This window comes from Brachypodium distachyon, chromosome 2, assembly GCF_000005505.3.
Source record: "Brachypodium distachyon strain Bd21 chromosome 2, Brachypodium_distachyon_v3.0, whole genome shotgun sequence".
Taxonomy (NCBI): domain Eukaryota; kingdom Viridiplantae; phylum Streptophyta; class Magnoliopsida; order Poales; family Poaceae; genus Brachypodium; species Brachypodium distachyon.
Genome location: NC_016132.3, coordinates 52,088,835 through 52,106,828, shown reverse-complemented (window position 1 = coordinate 52,106,828; position 17,994 = coordinate 52,088,835). Strand labels below are relative to the sequence as shown.

Here is a 17,994-nt window from a genome sequence, read left to right as displayed (position 1 = left end):
CTTAGCTCCTGTGTGCCCAGAAGGCCAGAACAGCGGCTTGTATGTGACAACATTGGCCAGGGACAGAGCGTTACAAATCATGCTAGCGTCGAAGGAGAATATTTGTAACGCCCCGGCAGAAAACAGGATGAGGGCATCCACAATGTGCAAAAGAGATAATACTCACCTTACATCACATGTGTTCCTTTCTTTTCTTGAAGCAACGAAATCATGTAACATCCATTACAAAGCAGATTCAGAAAATGCAACACATTCTGTGTGGACTTTTGACTGTACACGAAAAAACACAGGTGATGCTTGGATAAGCCAAAAAAAATATCAGGCTGAAAACTCTTCTTCGGACACATTACATTGATCTGAGTCGCAATCCTCATCCGCCACCTTGTCACTCATTTCAGTATTAGCACCCTCGTTGTCATCTTCATTATCGTCCTTACTTCCAGATTCCCCATCACTGGAGCTTGAGTCCTGCTGATCACTATTTTCCTTCAAATCAAGACTGATGTCTTTGGGTTTCTCAGCATCCACCAAGTCATTTAAGTCTTCTGCAGCAATATCACTTTCAAGTTCAACCTGGTTGACCTTGACACTAGGAAATTCCAATGGCTTGTCAGGCAAGTTCCTGAAGAAATTGTTCAAGGCCATGAATTTGAATGTGTGCAGAAGTCTATGCCTGTCCCTCTTGATATCAGAACTAAGAAGCTTCTGTAAAAGGGTTGGCTCCCTCTTGGCCACCGCACCACCATCATGACGACTATTGTTCCACTCCCTGGGTCTTTTAGATTGAAAATCTGCACGGTCATACCTCTGTCTTTTATTGCCACGCCCACGATTTCCAAAACGACAATCCCTTTGTTGAGTTTTCCATTTACTTTCCTTATCATTGCCTTGAGGTCCCTTGGGTTGACCCTCAGTTTCAGACAGATAGCCAGGGGGGAGTTCAGGGAGTTCAAAACCCAATTCTTTCTGCTTTGCTAGAACTTCCTTGAGTTCCTGCACCACATGAAACAGCTATATGTAAGACCAACCTACGTCGTAGATGGCAATAATGGAACTACAACATCTAAGGATGTATCCCCACAACGTGAAGTCTTGAATACTGTGTGCAAAGCATCTACTTAGAGAAACACTTAAAGAGATGAATCATAATACGCCTTACCAGACGACGCATTTGAGCTTCTTCGTCCTTCTTTTGATCATCTGATTGACTCTGAGACAACTTCTGCATTATGAGGTCAGACATTAGTAATTGCTCCTTCCATGTTGAAATGAAGTTGCTGTCAAATGAAAGACATAATTATACAAACATTGACCTTGTTTACGTTAACACTTGTAGGGTAGTTTTTCTTGCGTGCTTCTACCCACTGTTTAACTTCGTTTGTGTCATAACAGATAGGAGGGCGCCTGTAAAAAGCCGAGGAAAGATTATATGAAGAAATGAATCGGAAAAGAACCAATAACAAGTTAACAACTAAATATGTAGCCACAAGGTTTAGGACGGCCTGTTCAATCCTGTTACGTTAGTTTGCCCATGACTATGAATATGCATTAGTTCTTTAGAAAGGGATAGAAAGGTCCTGTGGTTAGGAAGAAATATAAGCTTCCAGTTGAGCAGTTAACGGTAGAATATCAGGAAGCCACAGTAGTTTCTACTACAAACAGACCAATAGAACTGCAGATTAAAAAAACATGTAATAAAACTCTTCATGAATACCAACCATACGTTTACATATACATATATAAAAATTCAGCATTTAGCATTACATACTTTCGACCTCCTCCAGATGTTGGACTGTCAATGTGACATCGTCCTGATGTTGGACTGTCACTACCTGCAAAATTGGATTTCCCTTCTCTCCAGTCATTGCTACCTGGGAAACTAATATTGTAACTCATGGCGGCCAAAAATACTGAACATACTGTAGGTATCAGATGCATGCTTTTCTATCACGTAGCTAAGCTGATCACATAATGGCACAAGTTATGCACTTATACTACATAGTACTTGGATAATGAAAAGAAAAACAGTGAACGGCAGTATATTCCTGTGTACTTTGTTTATATTTAGTGATTAGTAAGCACTTAGAATGAATCGAGTACCCATAATTTTTGTCAAACAAAACACACATTAGGAATTCAAGGCGAAGTGATCAGCAATTGTTTGCCTGCATTTGTATTTATGGACACTCCTATGGTCCTGCTTCATTGTGATGAAGACAGAATCTCCATGAAACCTCAGTATCATTTGGTAGCAATAGAAATATGCATGTTCAAAAGCAAGAGGTGATAACTACAATGTAAGTACAGCTTGTACACAATAAACAAACTACCTCTTCCACGACCTTGATTGAAATGTCTCCCTCGTCCCCTTCCACCAGAAGGACCATCTCCTCTTCCCCTACCACCAGAAGGACCATCTCCTCTTCCCCTTCCACCGGATGGCCCAAACTGCCTTCCACCCCTACCATCTCCTCTCCCCCTTCCACCAGATGGCCCAAACTGCCTTCCACCCCTACCATCTCTCCCCCTTCCACCAGATGGACCAAACTGCCTTCCATCCCTACCATCTCTTCCAGGATTGAATCGAGATTTCTGATCCGATGTATTTTTGCTTTCACCATTTTCAGAAACAACATGAGTGATGCCATCTGATTTGTTATTAGTGTGGTTAACCTGCTCCATTCAGAGAAACATCAATAAATCAATAGTCTGTGCTGTAAAGGAACATGAACCAGTACATTAAATTAAAACAGTAACAATAATAAAAAACAATTGTTGTAAAATCAGGTATATGACCAATTCATATGGTACCAGATAGGTTCATATCTATTCATCTCTGCCCTTTAAAAGAAGAATTCAGTCTGTTGCATTAACCTTTAGTGTGCATCTAATATGATCGTAAAGGCTAAAAGCTTACTGTTAGCTACAACCAATCGATCAATTCCAACAAATACGAGCTGATTCACCCACCTGACCGCCCGTTCTGCCACTGCTCCGATCTTTCCCATCGACGTTCAGCATAGGTTTGGGCGAACCAGTCCCGACACCGCTGCCGCCGCCATTGCCGTTGCAACCGTTGAGAGCAGCACCCATCAACGGAAGGGGTGGCCGTGGCCCAGCTAACCCAGCACCGCCAGGTCGAAACGCCCCGCCGCCATTGAAACCGGTGTGCCGGCCAGGGAATGCCCCGAATTGGTTGGGGTTCGGTGGGAAGCCTGCTGGAAAGAACGGCTGCTGCAACTGCTGCTGCTGTTGTTGTTGCTGCTGGAGCGCGGCGGCGGCCAGGTAGGCCAGGTTCTGGAGCTGCTGCGCCTGGCCGAAGATCTGCATCGCGAGGAATGGATTAGCCGCCGCCGCCGCGGCCATGGGGTTGGCGGCGGCAAAACCGGTGCCGGGCGGCGGGAAGGCGCCGTGGTTCAACTGTTGGTGCATGGGAAGGGCGTGGAGAGGAGGCGGGCCGGGGTCGCCGGGTCGCGGGTGGTGGGATTGGGCGGCGTTGGGGCGGGGAGGTTGGAAGGGCCGCATGGCGACCTCGGAGAGCGCGAGGAGGAGGAGGAGGAGGCGGGACGGCGGGTGGGGAGAGATTCTGGGTAGGGTTTTAGGTCGGGGGGCACGGAGACGAGGCTGTCTGCTCTTTGATCGACTGGCCTCTGGCCGTGCCTGCGTTCTTTTGTTGTGTTCGCGATCCTCTTGCTATATTTAGTCGTAGCTGATATTCACGCTTACTCGACGGCGTAAAACCTCGCTTAAGTGTCAACTGCTCCCTCCGATCATGTCAAAATTATTCATGTATCTGACATTTTTTAAAGTAGGTACATTCATATTTGATCAAATTTGAGACAAGCATTTAAAATCGAAGAGAGTATTTCAAAATTACAAATGATATTTACTGAACTTGGTGAGATGAGCTAAAGGATTTAAATACGTCGAGGTATTTTTTATTTAGAAATTACTAGTTTCTCTTGAAACATTCTTGTTACAATTGTCCCTGCTCATTCTCCCATCCATCAACTAGTCTCACATGTACGATACTTTGTTCAATGACATGAACGTTGTGTACTATGCTTGACTAGCCACGTAGGTTTGTCAACGACCTTCTATTAGGTCCCCTCTCTTTTACTGGTCCGTGTTCATATAACTTAATACCCATTTTATTTCTTTTAAGGTAGCTCCGTAGCGCTCTTCAGGTCCTGAGTTAAATTCCTCTCGTATGTCCTACGCCTGTGCCGTTATGTATCGGTGGGGCAGGAGTTCCGGAATTTCTCGACCTGCATAGGTTCATGACGTGGCACAAGTTGAGTGTGGAATATATGTATGGCACGAGTTGTATTTCTTATGGCATTTATAAAACTAAATAGTCTCGAAATCTTCTCAAATTCTTTAGTGCTCGGTGACCTCCTCTCTTCTACTAGTCCGTGTTCATATAACCCAAAACCCATTTTATTTCCTTTAAGACGGCCAATTGTCACCAACTACTTGAAGTAAAATATCTCTCTACAACGTCTTAACACCAGAAATCACATCCTTTTTTCTTTCCTGGTTGATTGTAAAGCATAGTCAACAAGGGCCACTCCATCGGAATACGATATCGTATATGTGCAAGATCCGTATGTGAAATTTTTCCTAAGTTAAATGGCTGTCGTTTTGTGATTTTTAAAATACAGTGGTTCAAGTGATTTTTTTGCCCAAGTTCGAAGTACGATATCATATGCGTGCAATGATTGTATGTGGAACATTTCTCTAAGTTAATGACCAACATGGTTCCTATGAAATTGCATGCAAAATACTTAAATACATTAGGGCAAATTCCCATGGTTTCAAATCCCACAAAACAAACGAGTTATATAGGAAAAATTCCTTAATAATAGAATTCGCTAAAATTTCCATAAAATTCATTTGAATCAAAGAGCGTTTTATTTTTTAAGGAGTATTGTGATGTTTTAGCTTTTTGCCTGTCACTTATTAGCTTTGTTACATTCTCACACACATTGGGATTCCTCTGGAATTCTTATAGGAAAAAATATCTTTACCTGGCAGATGAAATCGATTAACCAAGACACAAAGGGGGAAACATAGGAATTTTGGAGGATTAGATTATATAGAAGAATAAAAAATCTATGATGTTGGAAGAAAGGAAATAGCTCATCGAGATTCCTTTCAAATCTTATGTAAGAGGGTGTTCCGTATATTATTTTTTTGTAAAAAGAAACAAACATGAGGTATTATCTTATGTTTTTTTCCTTCTCTTTGTGTCTTCTCGTATGTGATAATAAAACATCACTATTTTTGTAAAAGAATAATCCGTTCAGGCAAGAATCCAAGAATTCAGCAAATTTCTATGGAATGGGGTGTCTCATGGGAATTTTCGTGAAAGAAAAGAGAGGAACATGACTATTAAAATATTATGAGTTTTCGCTTGCTGTAAGAATTCAAGAATTCAGATGCTTATTCTCAAATACATCAGGGTGAACTTGAAGTAAATGTGGAAAATCCATCTTTAACATCCCACGCAAAGCAATAGTAATTCATTGAGTTTATATATAACAGCAATTCGGCTATCTAAAAACGTGTATAACGAGATGATGCCAGCCTTAAGATAATCGCTAACACAGTAGAGAAAGAAATGATAAAAAATATGTCATGTTCAACAACATCACATGATTGATGACGTGAAAGAGTCAGATGAAAAACAAAATATTAGGCTTCTCTTCACCGAGAGATGATCTCTTCACAAAAAATAGAGACAACTTATCAATGGTTAATTGTATTAATTTCACCTTTTCTTAACATTTATTTAACTATTTGTATTCACTTAAACATAAGTTGCATGCTATGACACTAGGGAGTTAACCTATTGTAAAACATGTTTTGTCTTTTCTAAATGAAGAGGAATGCATAAATCATTGTAATAACAAGAACTTCAATTTCAACTTCCAAGCAAGGCAGTACCAATTCCTGAACAATAATTCTCACGGCAATTCAGTCATTTGACGAACCGACTTATTTTATTACACCAACGCATATATAGTACAAGTTGGTGGCAAAGGACCGAAGAGTGAGACTGATCCAGTCACTTGATGGAAATGCATCAATGGCATCCTCTTCTGAATCAACAAATGGGACTTGTAAGAACACAGAAGCAACAAATGGGACTTGTAAGAACAAAGAAGCAAGGCGCAGGCAAATGCAAAAATTGTGAAAGTTGGAAGCAAATTCATGGTTTTGACAAAACTGCCAGCAAAGGATATACAACAGGGCTAAAGGACACACAACATGCTTCGGGTAAAAAGACTCCAGCCCACCGGTCATTCAGACTTGTGCACATTCCTTTCTGGTACACAGGAGAGCAAAGAGTGAGAGAATGAAACCCAAGATATACTTTAACTTCAATGCTCCGAATATATAGTACACACGATGGTCCTTTTGGGTTCCGAGCAGTGCAGATTAGCTTTCTCATCTGTCCATCATCAGCAACATTCTTTACCAGCACCTCTCATTCAAATGGATTTCTCGGTGGAAAAGGTCCATGATGTGTTGCATTCCTGTTGCAGGGAACCGTTTAAAAATAGTGTATTAAAAACTATAAAAGCGGGTTTCGGAGGAGCTTACAGCATGTGGGGGTCTTGCACTTGCTCCGCGATAAACAACGACTCTCCTGAATTCACCATAGAAGCAGATAATGTATATTAACAACAAGGAACTTATGCGTTTATTATATGCTTGCGTACTTGTGTATGAGGATCAATCTGGCATGAAAATGTTGATTACCCTGAGATCCAGAAGGAATATACGGCACGGTAGAATTTTGAGAAATCCATGACTCAGCTAAGTTTCCAGAGTATTCTGCCGGAACACTAGGCTGTGGCAATGCTGCTTGTAGGGAGGTCAAATCCATGAACTGAAAAAAAGGAACAAAAAAAAAGAACTCCTATGTAAGAACACACATAAACAAAACAAAAGGGCAACTTACTCCAGATAGCAGGCCAAGAACGGAAGAATGTAAAAGGATATCTCAACAGCCCAAGGATCTTACTTGGGTTAGTAACGACTTATTCTAAAAGACATCTTAGAGTGTGCTTACAAACAAAATGAACTAATCAGTAGTCCAAGTTATAATAGTTACAAGTGCAAACTACAAAAGAGTAATACACACCATGTTGTTGACTTCAATGTCAGATTCAAATGCCATGTCGAACGGATTCGTTGATTTTACAGGCTGAGGCACCATGCCCTGAAACCAGATTCAAAAGAACAGTTAAAGATACAAACTCATACTTCTTAAGACACATGGGGAGTAAAATGGCTCGTTAGCGAGTGGCTCCATGACCAGCAAATATAACATCACAAATCTTGCCTACACCAACAAGATGTATAAAGTATAAACACATGAAAGTAGTCACAAATCCATGTACGTTGGATTCCTCGGCATACACACAGTCAAAACTCAAAAACTAGTATCACCATCTATACATGGAACTAATATCAAACTGGCAAAGAAGCAGAGGAAACAATCTTCAATCATGGATACACATACCATTTGGGGTTGAAGCGGTGCAGGAAATGAAGGCCCAGCCAGGGCACCAGCTGAGACATTGAAGCCAGGGAACATATCCGCAGGAGTTGAACTTTCAGGCAAACCCGTAGCCAAATCCTAAAAGAATGGTCAAATGTTCAGCATAGCCACCTTTGAGAAATATATTCTTTTCATCCTTTTAGTGATTAAAATACCATTTACATACCTGTGGAGTTCTGGATCCAACATATGGAACACTGGGTATGGTGAATTGAGGAGGTGCTACTTGAGACATAGTATCAAGTGCAAATAAATTATGAGGAACGTTCCCAGTTGATTCGCCAAACGCATTCCAGGCCTGCAAAGCAGCCAAGTAAAATAAAATTCATATTTAACTTAGCAGAAATAGAGTACTGGATGCTCAAGTACCTGAGAGTTTTCGTTGGAGACAGGGACCTTTGCCTCTTCAACATTTAAACTCCACTGATCCATCACAGGTGGAGATGTTTGTGACATAATGTCATTTGATGGTGAAGTTGGCAATGTTGGTTGATCAATTGCTTTTGCAATACCATCACTTGGAGGGAATGCAGCAGGCACCTGAGCTTGGACATTTGAAACAGAAGTCAATGATCCAAGTTGAGGTGTGTCGAAGAATGCCCATCCATCATTAGAAGGCAATGGAGCTGCTGGTGTAATATGATGAACACTAGACATAGGTGGCAATTGTTGGTCAAAGCCAGCAAACAGATCCACTGACGGAGTGGAAGAGGAAGTTACTGGTTCCTGGAAAATTGACAGACTGAAGAGGTCTTGGTGCACAGAATGAGATGCCGGGACTGCTTCTGCTGGTACAGATGATGAAGGCGTGCCGATCTTTTGAACTACCACATTATGCACAGTTTGTTTAACAACATCAGAATGACTATGAGAAATTGATGCAGACTGTTGGTTAAAGCCAGCAAAAAGATCTATTGGTGCAGCACAAGCGGCCGGTTGTGGCATAAGTGACTTGTTGAAAAGGTCTTGATCTGTGAAAGCCGTTTGTTGTGGTTGTGCTGAAACAGACAAAGGCACCACGGCTTCCATGTGAACCCCAGCATGTTGCACAGATTCTCGGGAGGGGGCACTTTGGCTAGCTGATGAACTTATACTGCGCTGCAAGGCATGTTGTTGTGTTGAATGAGCTACAGAAGATGCCCCAGTCTGACAGTTTACAGCAGAAGGCACTGGCCTTTCTGCAGGTGCATCAGGTAGGGCACCCGAATCAACTGATTTATTAGACCCTGAGCTCCCATCAAATGATCCAAAACTTCCAGAAGAAGCTGTTCGCTGCACATCATGAAGAAGATATACTTTATGTCTAACCTAATCTTATTTCAAGTATTGCGCGTGTAAATATATAATTTACTAGAAAGTGAAGATGTAGACGGAAGGACCTATAACCTGTGAACGTCGACCTCCATTCAAATCTATTTGTGAAACTGCATTTGGATGCCTATGGGATTGAAGATTTTCAGTCGATACATTTCTTGAATGGTGGACAGAAGGACTGCTGTACCCTGTATCCTGAGAGCTAGGAGAAAGCACATCATTTCTCAAGTCACCGGTGCTTGAAGCTGAGAAGTCGGAAAACCTTGACCCGTAACTCTCATTAGCAAATCGATCTTCATGCATCTGATCCCGGAAACGACCTGGACTTTGCAGGAAGCTGCCGAGTTTTCCATCAAAGAGTGCCCTATCTGAAGGCCTTCGAGCAAGTGTGTTAACTTGTTTGCCATATCGTCTATCTTCATACTGAAAATCGTAAGGTGGGCTTTGCGAGTATGAATGATAGGAGTCAGGTCTTCTTGTTTCACTTTCATTGCTCTTTACACTCTGTTGACAAAAATGATCTATAGTTACCACATAGGTCTGGAAAATAATGAAAAACATTTACAGCATGAACACCAACAATTCGAAATGTTCAACGGTTGAGTGAGGAAAAATAATACTTAGATATCCAGAATCCTAGATCAGCACTTGTTAGACCTACTAACTTGTTACCTCACTATCAGTGGCTGGTTTGTTGGTGGTCTTCCCACCAGCATACTTCTTGTCTACATAAACAGCTCTGATAAATTCCCTTATCCTATCTGGTTTGCTGAAAGAGAAAAAACATGGTTGCATAAGGAAATGTAGCCTTCATAGCAGAGAATGCAGGAAGTTCCTACAAAAACTTGAAAAAATAAACTCACCTGTTGTCAGGCAATCTCATCCGTTGCCAATCCCAATCTTTTAGATAGATATCACGTGCTCGCTGCAGTCATTAACTCCTCAGTAAGTCGTAAAGTTGAACAAGTCACTATATGAGGAAGATAAATTACAGAACAGCTATGAGTGCATTTACCTGGTTACCGCCCTGTTCAAGAGCCCGCACTTCTTGGGTAGTGAATTTAGCCATTGACACTGATTTAACACGATGAGTGAACTCACGGCTGTTGTATCACACACAGAAAATCATATTATCAAGAGTATGAAAACAAAATGTAGTAATTGAACATAGCTTAATAATATAACGTAGCTTTATTGTCTACTTCCCAATGGCAAACTGACTGTATGCCGCTATCTCCAAGACACTAGTGGGGTGTTTGGTTTGAGGAACGGACCATCCCATGAGGCCATGACAATCTTGGAATGACCGCATGAAAAGAAATGGGACCGTCCCATAACAATCATGGAATGACCTCATGATGGGCAGCCCATCCAAGGACTAATCCATTCTTCAAATAAAAAATGCCCTAGAGTTCTAGAATGATAAAATGGAAAATTCCATATGGACTAAGATTAGAGGTTATCTACATGATGAAGAAAGCACATACACTCCGTTGTTGTGTTAGAGACATCAAATACCACATCATGTTTTCTTGTAGAAGTGAATTTTGAATATAACTACATGTGAAATATATGGTCAAAAACTAAAAGAAAGAACAGAAAGCAGCTAAAAATCTGAAAAGAGCCAAGATACTCACTGTATTCCACTGCATGACAAGCATGTGAAGGTCCAGAAATTGGTACATACATATTGTGGCCCCTACAACAAAACAAATACTAGTATGATTCAAAATAATGTCAAGAGAACTACAACAAACGCAATTCAAAGGGTTAACTAAAAATAGTATGTGCTCGTTATATTTAGTGCAACACTGCAAAGGTAGGATTCAACAACAGTCATAATGGAGTGACTTTACAGTTTAAGCGACTATTCTTAAAAAAATCAAGCGATTCTATCACCTCAAAACTACATAAGAGCACCACATGTTATTTCCACTAACATGAAAAACACTAAAATATCAGCAACTAGCCAATTATGCAACTTCATTAACACATAATGAAAAGAAAGTATGCACATAAATTGATGAAATTAGCAACATCTACATAAATCAAAAAGGTTTTCTACTCCGTATTAAAATTTGAATAACAACCCTAGAATACTTAATGGCGACAAACTTAGAAGTTCATAAACCAGAGTAACCCAGAAAGGAACTACCATATTGATCAACCAACCATATAAGACAAAATGATACAAGAACTTCCACAGGCCCTAGACAAACAGCAATCCTTATCATCTACCAACCAACAGCTTTTTTTTAGGGAAGCCAACAGCTGCAGCTTTAAACACATGAGCGAACAAAAATTCACACCACAGACAACAAAATTCGTAAATCTGAGCTAATCACCGAACACTCAATACAGCAGACGAATTCCACAGCCTCCGGCTCAACGATCCACGAAGCAAAACAAGACAGATGCACGAATCAGCTTAACAACGGGATAGACAGGTGGAAGAGATTACCACACTGTTGCAATTGATGCACTTGCGATTGGGCGGCAGCTTCATGAGCCCGCGGATGATCTTCTCGTTCCTCTCCTCCTCCCTCCGGCTCCCCATCTCCACCAGATAAAGCAGAAATCCCCCGGAAAAAAATTTACCCAAAAAATCGGCGGAACCAGAGAGCCTCGACGGCTCGGTCCGAAATTGGCGAGCCCTAGCTCGATTGTGGCCGCGGCGGGCTACAGATTTGGGCGCTGATTGGGGATTGGGGGATTCGGTGGCTAGGGTTTACTGGAGGGGAGGAGGAGACGAATGGGAATGGCGGCGACGGCGAGTCTGGAGGTGGGGTGGATGGGAGAAGGGAAGGCGAAGCGAGAAAAAGGCGTTGGGGATTAGTGGCTGAAAGCCGACGGGTCGGGGAAAAAAAAATTAACTTAGAAAAAGCTTAACGGCAACCTTTGCTTGTTGTTTTTATCGAGTCGGAGGCATCGTGGTGTCAATTAATTTCGTGCAATAAACCAAGCAAAGTATACTCCCTGCTAAGTAGTAACGGTCTGATGCACCGTTTCAATTTTCTTTTCATAATCAGATCACAGGCTGTTGTCACCTGTACTCCGAGGAGGACACCGACGAGTTTCGAATCGTTCGGCGGTCCAATGATGCTAGTTGTAAGCCTCACATTTCTATACTTTAGTCAGCCAGGCTTATAATTAGCACCGTCGATTTTGAAATTGACAGGCTAGATTGAGCAATGTTGGGTTGTGGCATTGCATGGCGACGTTAGAGTATACAAATCTCTTTTTTAGCATGGAGCAGGGTTTGCTCAACTATTCATCAGTTCGTTTATCTCAATAGTAACGGATTTTGAAAGATTCAAGTTTCAACGAGCTGTTACGTAGTGACACTTATTATAAATCGCGGAGCGTATGTGAATGTTATAGACCTGAAAGAAGAAGAGATTTCACACCATGCGCTGGATACTCACTATTGTTTCGCAAGAATGGAGGAATGCATGGACGGTCCCCCTAAGAAATTTCATTTTACTTAATGCTTACTAATTAGCTTATTAAAAATCACTTAAACATAGGTCAAGTCTCTAATTCGTCCCCCCCCTCCCTCCTAATCCCAACTTGTCCCAATCATGTTGAATTCCTGGCTCCATCGTTGGAGGAATGTGTTATAAACGCGACAAGCAAATAACAAAAAATGGAAACCACAACATGAGACACATGATTTTAATGTGGAAAACCTCTACAACAAAGACAAGAAAAAACCACGGACGTCGGCCAGCAAAATTTCACTATCACGGGAGTGTTTACACAACGCCATGGATATTTCACAATGCAACTTATCCCAACCGGCGGCTTTACAAGGGGGTATATATAATATGTGAAATTGGGGCTTCAGACTCTGCTCCGCTTCGGCCCAAGCCTACCGGCGACGGGCCTCGTTACGCTCTGTCAGAAGTTCGTCTTAATGAATTTGGCTCACAATTTCAACAGACTGGGACTAATGTGAGAGGCTAACTCGCTTTGGCATTCATGGATAGGTTCTCACAGGTATGCATGAACGAGCACGACCATGGCCATGGATGTCTTTAGTGACTTAGAAACGAGGGAAGGAAGCATTGAGTTTTATAGTCAGCGTTCGGTTTGTCACGTAGGTGGTGTGATCATGCAAACTTAGATGAGACCGCGAGCATGACTTAACTTTGATATGGTATCATCATAGCACCTAAGGTTATCCATAAAAGTCGACCCTTAGTTGAATCTGATGTGGAGAGCTAGATTCTTAGTAAATAGTTGAATCAGAGTTAGCTAAAAGTTGATCTCATTACCATTGTACACAGTCAAATCTAATGCTAATAGATCATGTAGAGTCTGCTCAAAAGCACAACACATTGTGTGTATTATTTACTTTACCGTTGGTTCCACGTGACGTGGAAAATCAATATTGAATCTATTGTTATGGATGCCCTAAGAGCATTTAAAAATGTTGACTCTTCTTTGTGTTATCAGTCAAAGGTGAGGCAAGGGGGGTTTGTGGGGCCTCGGGATCGAGTTTTTAGAGTTTTGATGTAGCTTTGCATGGCCTAGAAAATATCCAGAGGTCACACACGCATCAGCCAGGCGACACGTGTAAGATTGGAACAACGGTCAAAAGAGTGGGCCACGAGATAGTGTGGCGACGGGGCACAAACGGAGGGGCGCGTTGTAGTGTGAGCATCGCTCGGGCTGCTGGAAGAGAAGCTCTCCAAGTTTAGTAGATTCGAAAATTATTGACGTGGAGAAGAAAGAGATATGAGATAAAAGAGAACCGGCTCTTCACGAGAGTCACACTCTTACCAAAGAGTCAGCTAAGAGCCGACCTCGTAACTATTATACGCTATCGAATTTAATGCTGAAAAATTATATGTAGCCGGTTTAAACACATAATTTCTTCTATGTTTTATTTCACCATGGGCTCAAGGTGACATGGATAATCAATATCGACTTTTATTTAAAAATTGAATGTGCAGGAGATAGAAATAACAGAGATATGATAACTGACTTTTCATAAAGAGTATGAGTTTTACCAAAAGTCGATTAAGACTAAGCTAAGAGTCTTCATCTTTACCGGCAAATTTAATGCTAGAAATAATTTAAAGACATAATACATTATATGTGTTAATTTATCATCGATATACGGAGTAAGGAGTAGATGATTTAGATAGTCAATACTGACTTTGCTTCATGGATGTCTAATACACGACTATTCGGAATCTTGTTCAGATTTTGGACGCTTAGGCATGTACAATGGTTGATAAGACTGTCTTATGTTAGACATTCCACATCAATTAGAAAAGATAACAAAACATGTTGTACAATGGGTTATCTCTTAGTGTTCTATCTTAGAATTAATGTTTAAATGAATAAAATTAACTAAATAAATGCTAAGAAAATGTGAAATCTAGTACAATGATAAATTTGCCTTATCTTCGCCTTATCATTCTTGTGAAGAGATCATCTCTTAATTAAGAGAAGTCTTGTGCCTTTTCTTCGTTTCTCTTTCTTTCACATGAGATTTTATTCTACATGACATCGTTAAGAAAAAGCTTACGTCACCCAGTGTGCATGACCTTCACAATGAATTTGAAAAAAAAAAGCAGTTCTAAATCATATGCTCCGTTTTCCAAACTTGCAAAAAGATCACCACGGCTACGGGAAAACCCCAAAGTCCAAACACTCCACAGCCATGTCCGTCGCCGCAGCCGACTGGCTCCCGTCCGCGACCGTCACGGCGTCCGGCCGCCCGGTGCTGTCCGCCGGCGAGATCGAGAGGCACCTCCTCCCGCTCGTGGACCTCGAGCCCGAGGAGAACCCCAGCCGCGCGCCCCTCCGCGGCTGCCTCCTCGCGCTCACCTCCCGTCGCCTCATCTTCCTCCACGAGCCTTCCCTGTCCGCGCGCGCTCTCCCCCTCGCTTCCATCGTCCACCCGTACCCTCCCCATCGCAGACACAACCACAACCCCCTCCGCTCCATCTTCTCCTCGTCCTCCTCGTCGTCGTCGCATCATCCGCGCATCCGCCTCCAGATCTCCCTTCCCCCATCGCGATCGGAGGTCGTCGCCGTCGTCGTCACGTGCAAGGCGGACGTGGATGTGTTCTACGGGAGGTTGCTCGAGGCTATGCGCGCTAGGGCCTGGGAGGCGGCCCCCGCGGCTGTTCCGGCGAGCGGCGCCTCGGCGGCGGGTGGATCCGCGCCCGCGGTGGAGGAGGATATTGCGACCAGGATGCCTGTGGTTGGGGTCTCGGGGATACTGCGGAAGGAGCAGGAAACGTGGGAGAGTGCGGGGCAAAACTTGCAGGATGCCTTCCAGGATCTCAACGCACTCATGGTTCGAGATCCTCTTTGCTGCTTCCTGCTTGAAGTGTTGCTGTAATTTTATTGCTTGTAGTGGAGTACAAACATCTGATATTGGATCACCATGCCCTTAATGGCAATGAATTTGTTGTAATTTCGTGGATATCTCCTTCCTCTACAGAGCAAAGCCAAGGAAATGATGGAGTTAGCTGAGAAAATGAGGCAAAAGTTGTTGACGAATTCATCTGCTCAATCGAATTCCGGTGATGAAGAGATGGGATCTAAGCAAGACATGCAGGATTTGCTACTGAGTGTTGGCATCGTGTCTCCTGTGACAAAAGAAACGGCTGGTGCTTTGTACCATCAGCAGCTGTCAAGACAGGTAATGTGTGCTTGTTCATGTCTTTCCTTCACTCATCGCGGAACATTCTCACTGGCTACGTTAGCTAAATAGGTGATTGGAACAATAATGCATGAATTTTGTAAATCGCATTGCCGGTAAGGTTTTAATTGTTTCCTTAAAAAAAGTTTTAACTGTGTACTTCATCACCAACGTATGTATGCACGCATGTATATGCACATCACTAATTTTCAGGCTAAATTGTTTGCACTTGACGGAAACAGTCATCTGGTTCTCTTTCATCCAATGTGAAACTCTCCTTGCATTGAACAGTAATAAGTGCTCATTTGGATGGTTCAGTTTTTGCATGCTGCTTATACATGAGCCAGATCGAATTTGGAACCTTTAAGGCCTTGTTTACCTTGTTGGTAAAAAGAATGATATGCCCCAGCTGGGCTTTCAGCTAATTTGGGACATTGGATGTTAGATCACCTTTCAATCCCCCTCAAGCCAGTGAAAATAATCCCACAGAGAAAAGCAAATCTGCCATGTGTTTGGGGGGAGCAGGGGAACTGCAAGTTCAATTAAAGTACCAAAAAAACCTCTCACACTTTTGCTTGCATATTCAGATGGTAGGAACTGTTGTACTTTGGAAGCCCTTTTTTTCATCTTCCGTCTTTTTCCATTCTAAGCTGCATATGCTAATAATTAGACTTACTGAGGCTTCTTTCCCCCTGTTACGTTTATCACCAGCTGGCTGACTTCGTAAGAATACCAGTTGAGAAAGCAGGTGGTATGATCGCACTAGTTGACGTCTACTGTCTCTTCAACCGTGCTAGGGGAACAGGTCTGTCTTTTGCTGATGAATATCTATAAGAATTATCCTTGTCAGTTGTGTTCTGAAATTTATTTTTTATTTGTTTCTAGAGTTGATTTCACCAGAGGATCTCTTGCAAGCTTGCTCCCTTTGGGAGAAATTTGACGTGTATGTATATCGTGTTCGTGATAATTGTTGGTCTTTAATTGTCTGAATATACAAATCCAAGACGATTTATTTAAAAAAACAATGAGTAATCTAATTCCTAGATATCTTTCAGCTGGTTTGTGACCAGCAATTAATTATGGCTTTGATGTTTTGCTTATAGATGTTGATTTGTAATAAGCAGCCCAGTAATGCTCCGGAAATTTGATAGTGGAGTGAAGGTGATCCAGACCAAGTCGCATAGTGATGATGAGGTAATGCATGGCAATCATAAGTCCGTCATCTTATATCCATATTGAGTAGCCTACCACATTGCATAACAGGAAGCACCCATACAAAAAGTGTGCCTTGATTTTGTCTCTGGACCTAGCAAATCTTATTCTATAAAAATAATATTGTTCTAAAGTTTGGAATGAATGACTGGTTAATTTTTGTACGTGAGTATCCACATGTTTCCATGTAATTATTGACGGTTGCTTTGTACTACCATCCTTAGCAGTAGCACATGGTCACACACTGACCCCCGACTCCCTCATAAACATAGGTATTTGCAAGAATATCATCACTCGCACAAAAGCTGAATGCTCTTCAGAAGGGAATAAGCCCCAGCGATGCTGCATTGACACTGGGGATCACACCAGCTTTAGCGAAGGAGCATCTTCTGAATGCAGAAAATAAAGGTGTTCTGCGACTACCCCCTTCAAGTATTTGCAAGCTATGTATTTAGTTCCAGGCTGAAAGAACTAACTAACGACATTTTTTTTCTCAGGCCTCCTCTGCAGGGATGTTAGCCCAGATGGTTTCCGCTTCTACATCAATTTGTTCAATGAAATTGATCCCAAAAATATATATTTGTGAGTAGATCCTTTCCTTGTCTCCCCTCAATTTATTCAACGAATTTCTAGTTCTGTTCCTTGGTTTTTGGCACATTCCTGCTTTTATTCAGAACTTGACTTATATTATTTTAAGAGAGGGGTATGCATTTTATTGATTGTGAGCTTTCCAGGTCAAAAACCTACGGGCTATATCACACTTGGATCTCTGTGGCAACGGCAGCACATTGACACCATTTGGATTTCTTGACTTTAGCTGGTTGAACCTTTGATGTGAGTTCTTGTGTGCCTATATAGCTATACTGTCGTTCTTTATCTCATTCACAAGGTGTAACAAATTCATCATTATAAGTCGTGGTGAGGATTCGATTACTTTGGCATCCTTTTTTTTTTGCCAAACAAGAGTTGAACAGCGGAAGCCCTGTAATGAGGGCACATTTTTCTTCGCCAGTTATTCCGTGATCCTGGTTTCGTCATTCTGTACGTGATCAACTTCCAGATATTTCACTTGTTCTCACGCATGGTCTGACAACTTGATATCGGCAAAAGAGATCGTGGACACACTACTTGTCTTTGATCCTTGTGATGACGATGACTTCTATGTGCAACCTCGGTGGTAATCTTTTTTCGGCAGCGTGCGTCGAGTGCGTGTGGGTGGCCAGGTCGGAGA

At 42.1% G+C, this 17,994-nt stretch overlaps 2 protein-coding genes across 2 annotated transcripts; one reads left to right on the top strand and one right to left on the bottom strand.

Moving 5' to 3' along the window:
• Positions 1–156: 156 nt before the first annotated feature.
• On the bottom strand, positions 157–11,746 carry LOC100828775 (probable ADP-ribosylation factor GTPase-activating protein AGD14). The gene is given in 18 exon segments (XM_010234178.3): positions 157–993; positions 1,160–1,222; positions 1,314–1,404; positions 1,769–1,871; positions 2,331–2,714; positions 6,303–6,347; positions 6,608–6,655; positions 6,721–6,898; positions 7,154–7,231; positions 7,535–7,651; positions 7,740–7,871; positions 7,943–8,845; positions 8,960–9,391; positions 9,560–9,656; positions 9,751–9,812; positions 9,903–9,990; positions 10,525–10,586; positions 11,349–11,746. Coding segments are annotated over 18 exon segments (3,654 nt in total). The 5' UTR covers positions 11,445–11,746; the 3' UTR covers positions 157–318.
• Positions 11,747–14,546: 2,800 nt separating this feature from the next.
• Positions 14,547–17,803, top strand: LOC100828067 (vacuolar protein sorting-associated protein 36). Its single transcript, XM_003564411.4, has 8 exons — positions 14,547–15,203; positions 15,351–15,551; positions 16,263–16,356; positions 16,437–16,494; positions 16,676–16,745; positions 17,036–17,171; positions 17,261–17,345; positions 17,498–17,803. The coding sequence occupies exons 1-8, from the start codon at positions 14,562–14,564 to the stop codon at positions 17,553–17,555; spliced, it is 1,344 nt and encodes a 447-aa protein (XP_003564459.1). The 5' UTR covers positions 14,547–14,561; the 3' UTR covers positions 17,556–17,803.
• Positions 17,804–17,994: the final 191 nt, after the last annotated feature.